The sequence below is a fragment of the Nycticebus coucang genome, chromosome 11 (genome assembly GCF_027406575.1).
Source record: "Nycticebus coucang isolate mNycCou1 chromosome 11, mNycCou1.pri, whole genome shotgun sequence".
Taxonomy (NCBI): Eukaryota; Metazoa; Chordata; class Mammalia; order Primates; family Lorisidae; genus Nycticebus; species Nycticebus coucang.
This window is the reverse complement of record NC_069790.1, coordinates 107,018,896-107,033,467: the sequence shown is the minus strand read 5'-3', so window position 1 is coordinate 107,033,467 and position 14,572 is coordinate 107,018,896. Positions and strand designations below refer to the sequence as shown.

General features: G+C 38.7%; 1 protein-coding gene across 1 annotated transcript in view; it reads left to right on the top strand.

The window, feature by feature from the left end:
* Positions 1-13,151, top strand: part of MTPN (myotrophin) — a 50,831-nt gene extending 37,680 nt beyond the window's left edge. The window contains exon 4 of the mRNA XM_053608844.1: positions 9,913-13,151. Coding sequence (XP_053464819.1) covers positions 9,913-9,999 — 87 coding nt within the window. The 3' untranslated portion in view covers positions 10,000-13,151. The remainder of the gene's footprint in view (positions 1-9,912) is intronic.
* The last annotated feature ends 1,421 nt before the right edge of the window (positions 13,152-14,572 follow it).

Sequence of the window (14,572 nt, the reverse complement as noted above, 5' to 3'; positions counted from 1 at the left end):
TAATAGAGATTGCATTAAAATTGTATATTGCTTTGGATAGTATGGACATTTTAACAATGTTGATTCTTCTCAGCCATGAGCATGGTATGTTTTTCCATTTGTTGATATCTTCAGCTATTTCTTTTCTCAGAGTTCCATAGTTCTCTTTACAGAGATCTTTCACGTCCTTTGTTACATAAACTCCCAAATATTTCATCTTCTTTGGCACTACTGTGAACAGAATAGAGTCCTTGACTGTTTTTTCAGCTTGACTGTTGTGGTATATATGAAGGGTACAGATTTGTGAGTATTGATTTTGTAACCTGAGACGCTGCTGTATTCTTTGATCACTTCTAAGAGTTTTGTAGTTGAATCCCTGGGTTTTTCTAGGGGAATCATATCATCAGCAAAGACTGAAAGTTTGGTCTCCTCTGTTCCTATTTGGATATGCTTGACTGCCTTTTGTTGCCTGATTGCAATGGCTAAGACTTCCATTACAATGTTAAAAAGCAGTGGAGACAGTGCACAACCTTGCCTGGTTCCTGATCTGAGTGGAAATGACTTCAAGTTAACTCCATTGAATATGATATTGGCTGTGGGTTTGCTGTAGATGGCCTCTATCAGTTTAAGAAATGTCCCTTCTATGGGCGGCGCCTGTGGCTCAAAGGAGTAGGGCGCCAACCCCATAGACTGGAGGTGGCGGGTTCAAACCGGGCCCTGGCCAAAAACTGCAAAAAAAAAAAGAAATGTCCCTTCTATACCTATTTCTTGTAAGTGTTCAGATCATAAAAGGATGATGGATATTATCCTTTTGGAAAAAATGTTTGGAGATCACTTAGGGATCTAAAAATAGACCTACCATTTAATCCTGCAATTCCTCTACTAGGTATATATCCAGAAAACAAAATATCACTTTATAACAAAGATATTTGCACCAGAATGTTTATTGCAGCCCACTTGATAATTGCTGAGTCATGGAAGAAGCCCAAGTGCCCATCGACTCATGATTGGATTAATAAATTGTGGTATAGGTATACCATGGAATATTATGCAGGTAAAGATGGAGACTTTACCTCTTTTATGTTTACATGGGTGGAGCTGGAATATATTCTTCTTAGCAAAGGATCTCAAGAATGGAAGAAAAAGTATCCACTGTACTCAATCCTACTATGAAACCAATTTATAAGCACCCACACTTCCGTATTACAGCCCAAAATGAAGGGGAAAGAAGAGAGGAAGGGGAGGGGAGGGGGAAGGATGGGTGGAGAGAGGGTAGTTGGTGGAACCACACCTAAAGTGCATTTTACAAAGGTACGTGTTAAATCTACTAAGTGTGGAATATAAATGTCTTAACACAATAACTAAGAAAAGGTGGTGAAGGCTATGTTAACCAGTTTGATGAAAATATTTCAAATTGTATATAAAACCAGCACATTGTACTCCATAATTACATTAATGTACACAGCTACGATTTAATAAAAAAAAATAAAAAGAAAAAGAATTAAATGTTTAAGATAGAAGTGCTGGGAGTTGGCCATTCTCAGCATAAGCAAGTGCACTTGCAGGTAGAAGCAACATTTGTTACTCCATTTACTGCACTGCTTAAAATAACATCTAGGTAGCAATCACATGGCCTCAGGCATACAGGTACGGTCATCCGGAACCACTAAAATTCTGTTGTATATCATATGGGCAAATCTGGTTTCAAAAAATTTAATGCTGTGATTCTCAAAGACAATTGTCTTACCTTAAAAAGAAACTGCATTATAAAGGGCCTACCGGAATGAAAGAGTCATAAAATTTACCCCATAAATAACTAGAGAACCAGAACAGAAAATGTTGAACCCTGGCATGGTTGTGTTAGGTTTCACAACTCTTTACACACGTGTGCCTGTTGTGAGTTCATTGTTCTTAACCATGTAGGTCTTTTAGACTAGCGCACATCATTATTTTCTAAGTATAATTTCTGTTAGTGACAGAATCTGTGGTGCCACGCACCCCCCCTTCCAAATTCAGTTCTCACTTCTTATTAGCTCTATGGCTTTGAGCAAGTTCCTTGATATCTCAGCCTAAGTTTTCTCTTCTCTGAAGTGGGCTGGTACTTAGTACCTTGAGTTGGTAAGAGGATAAAATAGTTCACAGCTAAATGACACTTCCCACATGGAAGTCCTATTATGAGTGTTTTGTGTATACTGCATATTAGCTTATCTGATCATCACAGTAATCCCATGTAGTAGGTATGATTTTTATCCCTCGTTTTATCACTGGGGAAACTAAGGCACAGAGCAATTAGGAAATTTGCCCACCTGGTAAAAAGGGGAGTTGGAATCCAAAAACCAGTCAGTAACCAGAGCCTGTGTCTGTAACCACAACATTTTACTTCTTGTCAGTACAGCCAAGGAGTTATTAAATGAGATGATGTGTAGAGGCCTCTGTGACAGTGCCCAGCACATCAGAAATTCCCTGCAAGTACTAAGACCTGTTAGGATTGATGTACTTTTCAGAAAAGGGAACATTTACTACAGGATAAAGGGTTTATAGAAAAAAAGGAAAAAAGTGCTATGAAAATAACTTCAAGTGTAGGCAAACTTTTTCAGCTGAAACTTATGGTGTGCCTAATTAACATAACAGCATAATATCTGAATGTCCTTGAAGAGGAGTGATTTGGAAGTTCAGTTCTTTATTCCACCCTCCACAATGAATTCTTCTCTGAAATCTTGAAATGATCTTTTTATTCTTGTCTAACTATGATTATGAAAGATAAAATCATATGTTAAATCATATTTTTACTAGGGGTAACATAAGAACAAATTCAGGCCTCTCATATGAAAATGAACTATAGTCACTGTGTCCAAATAAGGAATTAAATGAAATATGAAATATGTCTCATTTCTTATCTATATATGTGGATCTCGTTTTTTTGTCATATGAATAAGTTGGTCTGGCTACTTAGAAAACTTTGAAGTACACATCTCTTTAGAGTTTGCTGAGATTGAAAGAATTGAATTTTTAAAACAGTAAAAGAGGTCAGGCGCGAGGTCGATGCTAGGGTTCATTGTGTTGTCCCCGCCACGTCGTTAGCTCATTGTTTGAGGCAAAGTGGTGCAGGCAGAATTGTCTAAGAAAACCTGTACGGCCTGATGTATAACTTAATAACCAATGAATCACTTGACATCTGAACTGAGCAGGATTAACGGTATTCATACCTCAGGATTATACTGAGAATCAAAGAATGTAATGGTTTGTCTCTATTTTTAGTATTTGCCACAGCAATCTATTTACATGTGTGATCCTCTGTCCCAGATGTTGTGAAACAGCGAGAACTAGTCTCTCCTTATCCTTCATGTCCTACAATACTGGTAAACAAACATTTTCTGTCAAGGGCCAGGTAGTGAATATCTGGGCGCCGCCTGCCATGCAGTCGCTTCGTGCCGCCTCCACCGTGCGGTCTCTGTAGCTTCTTATCTCTGCCATCATACACAGAAGCAGCCGTAACCACATGTAAGTGGATGGACTGGGGCGTCTTCTAGTTTTTATTTACCAAAACTACATCTGGCACTGAATAGAACTCAGTAAATATTTGTTGAATCACTTTATGAATTGAGTGTGAAAATGTTCTGTAGCTTCAGAATGCACCACAGTAACACATCGCATTTGTGCCATTCCACAATCTTGTAAAATGTTACTAATCTGGTTTTCTTGACCTATTTGTACATGTTAAGAACTAATAGTATACAGTGGAATTAGGCTATCTGAAATAAGGAGCAGATAAAAGTGACAAGTAAGTAGGTTCAGATTCTTGTTGTTTCATGCTTGTATATCTTATCTTTCCAGCTATGTTGTAAACTATTCATGGGCAGAGATAGCAGGACTTGAAATTTTTTTAAATATGCCCCCTGTTCTAAAACATATTATCAAGTAATACTTGATTATCCAAAAGTGTGGTTTCTGATGATCAATAAATTATTTGCAATGCCTTAAAACTTTTACTTCTAGTCTTTAATATGGCCATAGCAAGTTTTTCTTCCTTCAGAAAACTTTCTCCCTGAATCATGTTCTAAATATAGGCAAATGAACCTAGTCTCTGTTCTAATCAGATGTCAGAACCAAAGGGTCTTCAATATTAAAATTACCTGAAAATAAGTAAATATTTTATACAGTGTGTGAGTGGGCAACCTCTTCATAAGGTAATAGGTTCTTGATCTATTCACTATATGTTGTCTTTAATGAATAATACTATAATCATTTTGTTGAGTCCCTTAGTTCTTGTTGGTGTCAATTAATTTCGTAAGTTTTTGATTGTCTCTTACTTGCCCTGTTCAACGCCTTGAGAATGCAAAGACTAAAAAGCCTGGTTGCTTCCATGGCCATCTTCAGTAAAGGGAGACAAAGACTGAAACAAGCAGTGCATTAAGCACTGTGGTTGCTGTGACAGCAGCTACATGTAACACATTAGGACCTGAGGGAAGAAGAAGGCACATATGGTCTCGGGAGGCAAGCGGGAGGTTGTAGTATGAATGAGGATGTCATTATACCTCTGGGTACTGTAACTGTAACCTCACAAAGCAGTGGACACTTGAGCCAAACCTTAGAAACTTAGTGTCTAAGAGTTTAATAGGGAATTAGAATACCCTTTCAAGCAGAAGCAACAATAAGAAAAGTCACAAGGACAAGAAAGAGAGATCCTGATACGTTCCAGTATGGCAGGTTGTGCAGCATAGCTATGCTGTAGAGTAGAAAGGATTTAGCAATAAGTGTGACAACAGAAGTACAAGTGGTGAACAGATTATGCCTTTGTGTCCTGTAATCAATATTTATATTCATTCTCTTTTGTGAGGATACCATTAAAGACTTTTAGATAGGCAAATAAAGTCTGATCAGACTTGCATTTTAGAAGGATCATCAGACAGGTGTGGAATAGTGATGTAAGAAGTAAAAAAAAAAGTAGTCTATGCAATCAGGATGTTTATGTGAATGTCCTGCACTAAGAAAGTAGTGATAGCATTGAAGAAGCAAGGACAGATGGGACATGTTAAGAAGGAGAGAGTCTAAAGGCTTGAAAAGCAAACAGGAACTACATAGTGTCTCCACAGTTCCTGGAAGGGGACAGTGTTCTTCCCCATAACAGTACTGAGAAAGGAACGGGTTGGTAAGGAAAGATTATAGATTCATTTTAAGAGAGGTAGAATTTGAGGTATTTGCAGCCCTTCAAGTGGGTTAAGTCTCAAAACCAGTCCTCAGGATGTGGGTAAAGGCTGAGCGTGGATGAAGATGATTAGAGACAGTTGTGAAGAATGCCGAAGGCCAGAACCAATGTAAAAAGGACAGGCAGAAAGAGAGTAAAGGAGTTGGTGCAGGAGGAAGGAGAAGCAGACTAACCAGACAGGAGCATGTGGAGTAAGTCTTGAGAGCGAGGCTCTAATGGGTTAGGATATGACTGTCATCAGCGTTCAGATGCCATATTTTTTTTTCAGATGCTAATTGAACCTGGCACGTAGAGGACATTGGTGACTTATTCCAAAGCATTTTCAGAACAGTATAGGGCAGGTGCAAATTGTCTGCCATGTCTATTTTTAGTTCTTCCTTTTCAGAGAACTCCAGGTTGTAGTTATATACATGACAGCCTAAGCTAGTCCTTGTCTCTCAGCTTCCCTTGCAGTGAGCATGGCTCTGTGTCTAAAGTTAAGCTGATGGGATATGCACAAATGATGTGTGTCACTTCTAAATCATTGCCTAAAATGTGAAGCTCTTGCTGTGGACTTTTCCCCCAGCAAGCAGTCTGGACGCAGATGCAGAGCCAAGCCAGCTCCAGCCATATAGCTGAGGAGAGGACCCACAGGTCCCAGGTCCTTAGATGAGCATACAGGGCAGAGCTGGTCTGTTCCATGTGAAAGTAATAAACTTCATTTGTCCATTGTGTTTTAGGTTCTCTTTGTTGTAGCATTTTACCCTAAGAGTAACAAATAGGTTGCAAAGTTTGTAACCTTAGGGAGCACTCAGGCTACTGCTGTGGATGTGATTTCCTCATTCTCTTATTTGTGAGTGTGGGGACATTGGAACAACAGAGAGAAAATCATATTAAGCGTCTGGGTGCCACAGTGTGCAATGTTTACTTAGAAATAATTGAAACATAGTTCACTTATTTTAACTCTTAAGAATCGATCAGTAAGGGCGGCGCCCTGTGGCTCAGTCAGTAAGGCGCCGGCCCCATATACCGAGGGTGGCGGGTTCAAGCCCGGCCCCGGCCAAACTGCAACCAAAAAATAGCCGGGCGTTGTGGCGGGTGCCTGTAGTCCCAGCTACTCGGGAGGCTGAGGCAAGAGAATCGCCTTAAGCCCAGGAGTTGGAGGTTGCTATGAGCTGTGTGAGGCCACGGCACTCTACCGAGGGCCATAAAGGGAGACTCTGTCTCTACAAAAAAAAAAAAAGAATCGATCAGTAAAAAAAAAGAATCAATCAGTAAGCAAAACACTTTTTCCAGACTAGAATATAAAAGTTAATCTTGGCAAAATAGAAAAGCTAGCAAGTTCAGAGTTGGAGGGAGTGATTTGAATGTAGAGGAAGAATCTTGATGAAATTATTTTTTGAGATACCACCATACCACCAAAACTGATGGAACAAAAAACATAGGTCTAAATAAATATTTAAATTTATAAAAAACAAAATAGCATTTTACATATTAGAAATTGGAAGGGCCTAAGAAAGGGAGTTGGTGGTGAGCTAAAGCCTCATCTGTCTAGCAGGAAGCCAAAAATGACATCTAAAGTTAATAACTCAAGTAACAGCATCAGTATATTGTTTAAAGATTTGGACATAATGACCAGAACTAAAAACAAACAATTAAAAAAGATTTCTTCAAGGAAGGAATAGGACCTTCAAGGAAGGAATAGGACCAACTATACTTAAGTTCTCTAGGAACTGCATCAAGTTCCAAAAGAAAAAATCTTTTTCATTTAATATTCTTATCCATATTGACAAGACTAATTCATCTTTTTTAAAAGAATTGTTTTCACTTTATGAAATCTATTCTAAAGTATTTTTTGATGCTATTACAAATGGAATTGTTTTCTTAATTTCATTTTTGAATTGTGAACCTTTTATGAAATTTCTCTTTGTCTCTAGTAATATTTATCTTAAAGTTTCTTTTGTGTGATATAAAAATAGTTAACTCTGTTTCTTTTATAATTATTTTGAAACAAAATACATATGTAAATATATTTAAAACCAAAGAATAGAAGGAATTGTTAACAGTAGTTATATCTACCCTGTTTCCCCGAAAATAAGACCTACTGACAGGAAAGATAAGACGTCCCCTGAAAATAAGACCTAGCACATCTTTGGGAGCAAAACTTAATATAAGACACGGTCTTATTTTCAGGGAAACAAGGTAGCTTATAAAATTATGAGTTTTCTGTTACATATTGGTATTATAATTAGAAAAGTTACATAAATTTTTAAAATATTTTATGAACTAAATATTTTTGGTTGCAAATAGCAGAATTTGACTCCAAGTAAAAAAGCAATTTTTAAAAAAGATACTGGACTAGTCACAGAATCAGCAGGAAAGCCAGGAGACCAGCCTGAGAAGAAACCAGAGCTGGGACAACCACAGGGCTCTGCATAGCAGGAACTTCTCAGCTGTTCCTTCTGAGTTGTGCCACAGGAATCAGTGAGCTCTAACTTCTTTTATTCTCTTTCTTTTGATCGTTCCAATCCAGATTCAAAATCCTAGGGAGAGTTCCTGCTTAGGTTAAATAAATCTTTGGCACTTGCTAAGGGGAGTACATGGTACCTTGATGTATATAGTCGTAGGACTTCCACAGTAGGGAACAAATGATTACCCAGGATGGAATTAGGGTCTTGTCATCCAAAGAAGGGAAACAAACTCTGGTAGCTAAAAAGCAACAGATAATTCACTGTAGTATGTAATTTTTGTTAATGTAAAATGACAGTTTACACTGCTGGTAATAGAAAACAGCAGCCATCAAAATGAAATAAGAAATCATTTGTTTTGAATGCAGTAATCCCATTTGTCACTTAACCTGTATTGCAAGACCCACCACAGTGAATTAAAGTTCTCACTGATGTTCTTCCACTTGACTCTTGAGTTCCATGTCTTCCATGAAGCAGGTAAATTCAGTTATGGAATGAGGAAATGGAGACTTTTATAGTGACACTGAGGAGGACACTAATAGTTTAATACTTCCTAGAGTGTTTGTCAGCCACTCATAGTTGACCTAATCAGTCTGTATTTACTTATGAAGACTCAGCTCAAGCATTGCCCTGTCCAAGGAGATGTGCACCCTTCCACCTGCCTCCCACAGCCCACTCTAACTTGGGGGCCACTCCTCTGTGCGTGGTGCGGGTACTGTGCTCATCACAAGTGTTGTATTGGTTGATTTGTCTCCCATACCAGCCAGACTGGTATGACTCTCTGTCTTGTTTTTCTTTGATTCTCTTGTCCCTTACTTAGTAACCGCGTGTAAAGCATTTAGTAAATTTGTTGGTGAAAGGATTTGGCAGAGAAAGTGGGTAAGGCATTTATTCCACACAGAGCCCTGCATGTGTCAAGACATGACACACAGTGTGTTCAGGAACTAGTGAGGAATTCTGTGGGTTTAGAGCCTGGAAAGATGAACAGGAGAGGAGACTGGTACATTTGACCAGTGTTTAATGCTCAAGGACCATTTTTGCCGAGTTTAGACAGTTCTGTAGGCCTGAGCAACTAGCAGCAGAGTAAGATTTTATGGTGGTGTGACTAAATGCTGCCTGGGGCCAGAGCTAGCGAAAAGGACCTTCAGACAGTAGAATATTCTTGTCCCTGAGGGTTAAAAGGGTCAGAACTGGTTTGGTAGCACATTCATCCACATGCAGCCGGCACTTCTAGATGCTGGGATACAGTGAAGGTAGCGCAGTCAAGACTCACTCATCCTTAGAACTTCATTCTAGAAAGGGCAGAGAAATAAAACAACATAGAGACACAAAAGTACATATGCAGATTCTCAAAACTGAAACGCCATGTTGTAAATCAAATGTACCAGGACAGCACTCTGCAAACTAAGCATTAAGAGCAATCTGGTGTCTGCGCCAAAGGTGGGTTTCTCTAGAAAAGCGGTGTCCTACCTTTTTTTTTTTCCTGCACCACACATTGGAAAAATAGAGTTGTCTTGGGCCACAAATTAAATACACATGTAAAAGCTCTGTGCATACTTTTATATCTGACAACACAGCAAGCCAAAAAAATCCTCACAAGGTCAGGATGAGGCCCATGGGCTACAGGTTGGACACCCTTGCTCAGGAGCGTCACAGGGAACCTACTTACAGCCTACATCCCAGGCATTTACTGCGTATTTTTTTACAAGTAACGTGTATTACAGCTTTTTACATGTATACTGTACATGTTCTTGATGTGAATAATACTGTGTACTCTACTAAAGAACAGGAATACTTCTTCAGCAAAAGTGATTTACTTTCTCCCATCTCGTACTACAAATGGGGATGTTATCTTTTTTTTTTTTTTTTTCAGCTTTTGGCCGGGGCTGGGTTTGAACCCACCACCTCTGGTATATGGGGCCAGCACCCTACTCCTTTGAGGCACAGATGCCACCTAGGATGTTAATCTTACAAAGCTTATAATTAATTGGGTAAATGTATGATAGCATAAATAAAAACTAATCATTACCTCTGTTAATTTTGTAGCTGAAAATTTCTAGTGCCTGAAAAATAATGTGGCATTTTTACAATTTAAATTCATAAACTTGGCAACATTTTTATTTGTTTATTTGTTTTTTTGTAACAGAATGGACTCTGTTGATGAAGGGATTTTTCCATTCTCAGTGTAAACATTAGCCTGCACTGTGCAGGCTGGTCTTACATTCTCTTCTCCCGCTGCGGGCTTGTGTAATGATGAGGGCCCTTTCCTGTCTTTTCCAGGGTGCTGATAAGACTGTGAAAGGTCCAGATGGACTGACCGCCTTTGAAGCCACTGACAACCAGGCAATCAAAGCTCTTCTCCAGTGATGGGTGGATGGACTGGTAACTCGGGAAGAAGGACTCTCCTGTGGCCTCACACTGCTGCCTGTTTGTCTGTCACTCTCTATCTGCCAGCTTCTTCAGCTAAATACTTTAAGAGGGGTGAGGGGAGAGAGAAATTCATAACAAATCAGACTACCAGAAAAATACCAATATTTTGGAGGAGAGGGGAAAAAGCATGATCAGGCTTTTACTGGGATTCCTGATCAAGTCAGTCTCTTTTCTATTTCTTATAAAATATACAGCTTATACCCAAGGGAGAGCAAAGACAAAATATACCAATAACGTGTGACCTTTTCAGCTCCCTAGCTAATTTATTAATTAGATTGTATTGAAGGTCTGATCCTACAAAGGCCAACTCTACATATTTGGTAGCCCTAACTGTGCAAGCAGTAGTGGTTACTGCGAAGTAAACTTAGGGTGCTGAGTTAAGCAATCAGCTCTAGCCTTTCTGCCTTAAGAATGCACTCTACTGGGGAGCTCCTGGCATAGTTAAGAGCGCTGCCTGTGGTTGGTGACCAAATCTTTCCTCAGTGACTTTAAGCTTTATGTGAAAGCTTAGTTAAGGCGAGGAGGGGCACACTCCTAAATTGCTGGGTGGCCGAACCTTGGATTTTCTCTCCCCTTTCACATGGATTTTATGTCTCTTTAGATAAAACTGACTAGTTTTATTTATAAAATCTTAAATTTTGGAAGTCTAAAGGAGAAATCATTCCAGTATGCATATTTTTTTCTCCTATAGATTCAGACATTTATATAGCATTGAAACACTTTCAAACTCCTGCTGGTAGTAAAAGGGGATTTAAAAATAGAATCATAGCCATAAGCCGGTTAGTACCATATAAAGAGAGCAGTTGTTGTAGTACCTATGAATTGTCTTTATTTTCTATGTGAATGGATAGATCTCAGTTATGTTGGAAGAATCAAGGAACATTCTTTGCAATCTCTCTCTCAGACCCATTTCAGATGCTGATTACTTACTGCACCAAAGCTATCACTGGGGCGAGATTTACTATTTGGACAAATTTAGCCTCATTCCTTTTAAAATATGCTTGTTACCTGGTTTCCCTGAGTTGTTGATGTGCTTCTGCTGAACATTTGCCAACCCACCTGCATAATGTATTTTTGTTTCTTGTATAAATCATGTATTGCATAAAGTGTGACAACTCCAAAATATACTCTGTATTCTTAGAATACAGTGCCCTAAAATGGTGTGTTTATGACCTACAAAAAATATCTAGATACTTCTCCAAATGTTTAATTCATGAGCCGTACAACTAACTAAAATATAATTTTAAATTTGATAAAATACTAAGATTTCTTTGACTTGCCATCCATATAAGTTTACTAAAAGTATTTGGAATTTTTTTTAGCCAAGTCATACAATAATTGAATGTACCTCAAATTTTTTAAGACGGGAAGGGGTAGTTTAGGGACTGGTATTCAGATTGTGGATAACAAAGAATTAATGATGGTTTTTAAAGGCAATGTAGCATTCTACAGCAGGGTTAAATGATGATCACGAACAGTCACCCTAGCTAATAACAAGTTTTATCAATCAGTTGCTGACTGGTTAGTGGGGGGGGGGTGTGGGGGGGGGGGCGGGTGGGGATGTGTGTGTGTCTGCCCTTGAACCCTTTTTTATCCTGTAGGCTTTTTCACTTATCACTAAGCCTGACCCTGTAATTTTCCTTCGTCCAAGAAAACAATCACAAAGTGGTGGTTTAAATACTTTGTTATATCTGGCTAATTCTGCTGTCTTAATGCAGCTTGTTAGAGTTGGGTTAAAAGTCAGTAATCAGTACTTTACTACATCACTGAACCAAAATACAGACATCCTCATTGAAAACGGAGGGCACTCTATCAGTCTGTCACCAACATCATAGAGCAACAGGGTGTTTTGATATCTTTGTTTTCACCTCTTGGCATAATGCTATTTAAAAGGATTGAATGTTTCCCTTGACACCGTTTTTCACTGTTACTTTCAAAGTGTTTTGTTGTAGTCGGCTATGGCAGAGAGTGCATTGTCCTACCATTCCTAAACCTGGTCTGCATTCTGCAGTCGTCGTGGTATAGAAAACATGTTGAGTCTTTGTACAGTTTATCCTGGTGTTCCTTGTAACGCAGTAGAGGCTGTTTCGCTTTCCCTCTTCTTTCTCAGCCATTTTGTAAACCCCATAATTATGAAGCGATTGCTTGAAAAAATAACATGTAAACATAGATAGAATAGACTGACCAAGATGGTTTATAATTTCTTTTTTTAACTAGGTTATTTATAATGTATTTCTGAACCACTTGGCAGAAAAATTTACAACACTTAATGTTCATATTTTGAGTAAAAGAAGCTAAAACTATGTCTGCTTTTTGGTACTACATGCATTAGCAAAAGATTAAATAAGTTTTGTTCTCCACTGAAGTAATATTTAACATCTCAAAAACCTTGCATGTTCTGTAGTTTTGTATTAAACCAGGCATTTCATATGCACTATATCAAGTAAAAACAGGTGGTTTACCTGTTTAAAGTAGTGTACTAATAAATTCTCCCTTGCAGCTTCAGACTGGTACCTAGAAGACTCCCTAGTTCAAACGCACCTAAAGCTCCCACGTGGTTCTCTGTGTAGCTCACCTTTCTACACCCAGCTGGGCATGGAGGAGAGATAATAGGTGCAGTGTATAGAAGCTGCAAACAAGGGAGCCCTTTAGTCATTAATTTCTTTCCCCAATAATGAGTTTGAAATGTACATGTACCTATTTGATTTTTTTTTTCTAAAACTTCAGCTGAGCTTCTGTTTTCTTCCATGAAATACTGTATGCTCAATTGTGTGTAGAAGAAGCTGGTGAGAGTGCCCTCCTACATAAATAAGCAATTGCAGTGTTTTGCATGCAAAATTTAAGACTTAAATTGTCCTGATTATATTTTGCAAATGGAGAAACAATCATATCTTTCTAAGCAGTAATGGAGGAAGACTAGTACTTTGTGCATTTTGATATATCTGAGTTCATTTTTCCACAATGTCATATTTTGGACACAGTTGGGTTTCTCATAAGTATCCTAGTTCATGTACATCCGAATGCTAAATAATACTGTGTTTAAGTTTTGTGTTGCAAGAACAAATGGAATAAACTTGAATTGTGCTACAGCAAATGTGTCAGCCGTGTTTCTTACCCTCAGCTGTGAGCACCTTCCTTTTTCATTCTTCTCTGTAACTGTACCAGAACCTTGACTGACTCAAACTTTTGATTAGCCTGGATTAATTTTCCCCACATCCAGAAGAAAAAGTAAGTGGGAAAAAAAAGAACATATCAAAAATGTGATTGAAATAAACCAGAGTAGTCATTGGAAGGTTCTACTTTTGTAGCAGCCTCCTGACACACATCGTTTTACTGTGACCTATAACTGTTCAGAAACCCTCCTGGCTGACTGGGAGCAGGGTATGGCCAGCACATCCTCAAACCGCAGGATGCTCAGAGGAGAAAACAGTCGTGGTCAACCTCTCATCCCTTCATTGCTTGTGTGAGTTGCTATTCATTTCTGGAGATCTACATTTTCTAAACTTATCTAACCACAAACACTTCTTAGAGTATACTTTCCAGAATGAATGAGTATTTTTGAACTTCAAAACTGAACAGAATTATATGTGAATTAGTTTGATTCTGTTGTAAACTTATCACCAGAAGACTATTGTGTAGTTTACTTTTGAAATGGTCCATTCATGATAGAAAAAATACCTGCAGATGCTGAGATGCAACAAAAGACATGTCCCGGAACATCCATAGTGCTAAGCAGAAAGTGGGCAGCAGCAGCGCATGTGAGGGGCTGTAGGTGGACGTGCACACAGAAAGCGTTTCAAGTGAAGTCTATAAAGAAAGTGTTTAAATCTGGTTAAATATGTTTTGAAGAGAACAGAACACCTTTACACAGTAATTGAGCAGACCAGTGTGTATGGACAGAAGGCTCACATGTGGAGGGAAAAAAGAAGCTTAAAGTAAAATTCTTTTGCAACTAGAGAACAGGTACCACAGAACTTTCACACAACACACTGTATCAGCCTGCTGTGAGATTTTTATTTTTCCTACTTCTGGGAGATCAGGGATTCTGAAAATGTGCTCCCTACACTAGCAGCAGCATCTTAAAATGGACTTAAGGGAAATAAATGCAAATTTTTGGACCTCAGCCAAGACCTTTTGTATCAAACTCTGATGCTGGGCCCAGCAGTCTGTTGTAATAAGGTGATCCTGATGGACGCTGAAGTTTGAGGACCACTATAAAGACCCTAAGGAGAGAAAGGAACAGTTAAAAACGGGGTGGGGCCTTGGTGTGTGTCACACTTTATGGGGGCAAGACATGATTGCAAGGGGGACTTTACCTAACAATTGCAATCAGTGTAACCTGGCTTATTGTACCCTCAATGAATCCCCAACAATAAAAAAAAAAAAAAAGCCTACAAACTGGTTGTCATCAGGCAGGGTTTCCTAGAGAAGTAAGTGGTAGCCTTTAACATACGAAGCACTAAAGCTCTGGCCGAGTTTTAACGTTCTGGCTGCCTAAGAAATTCTTAAG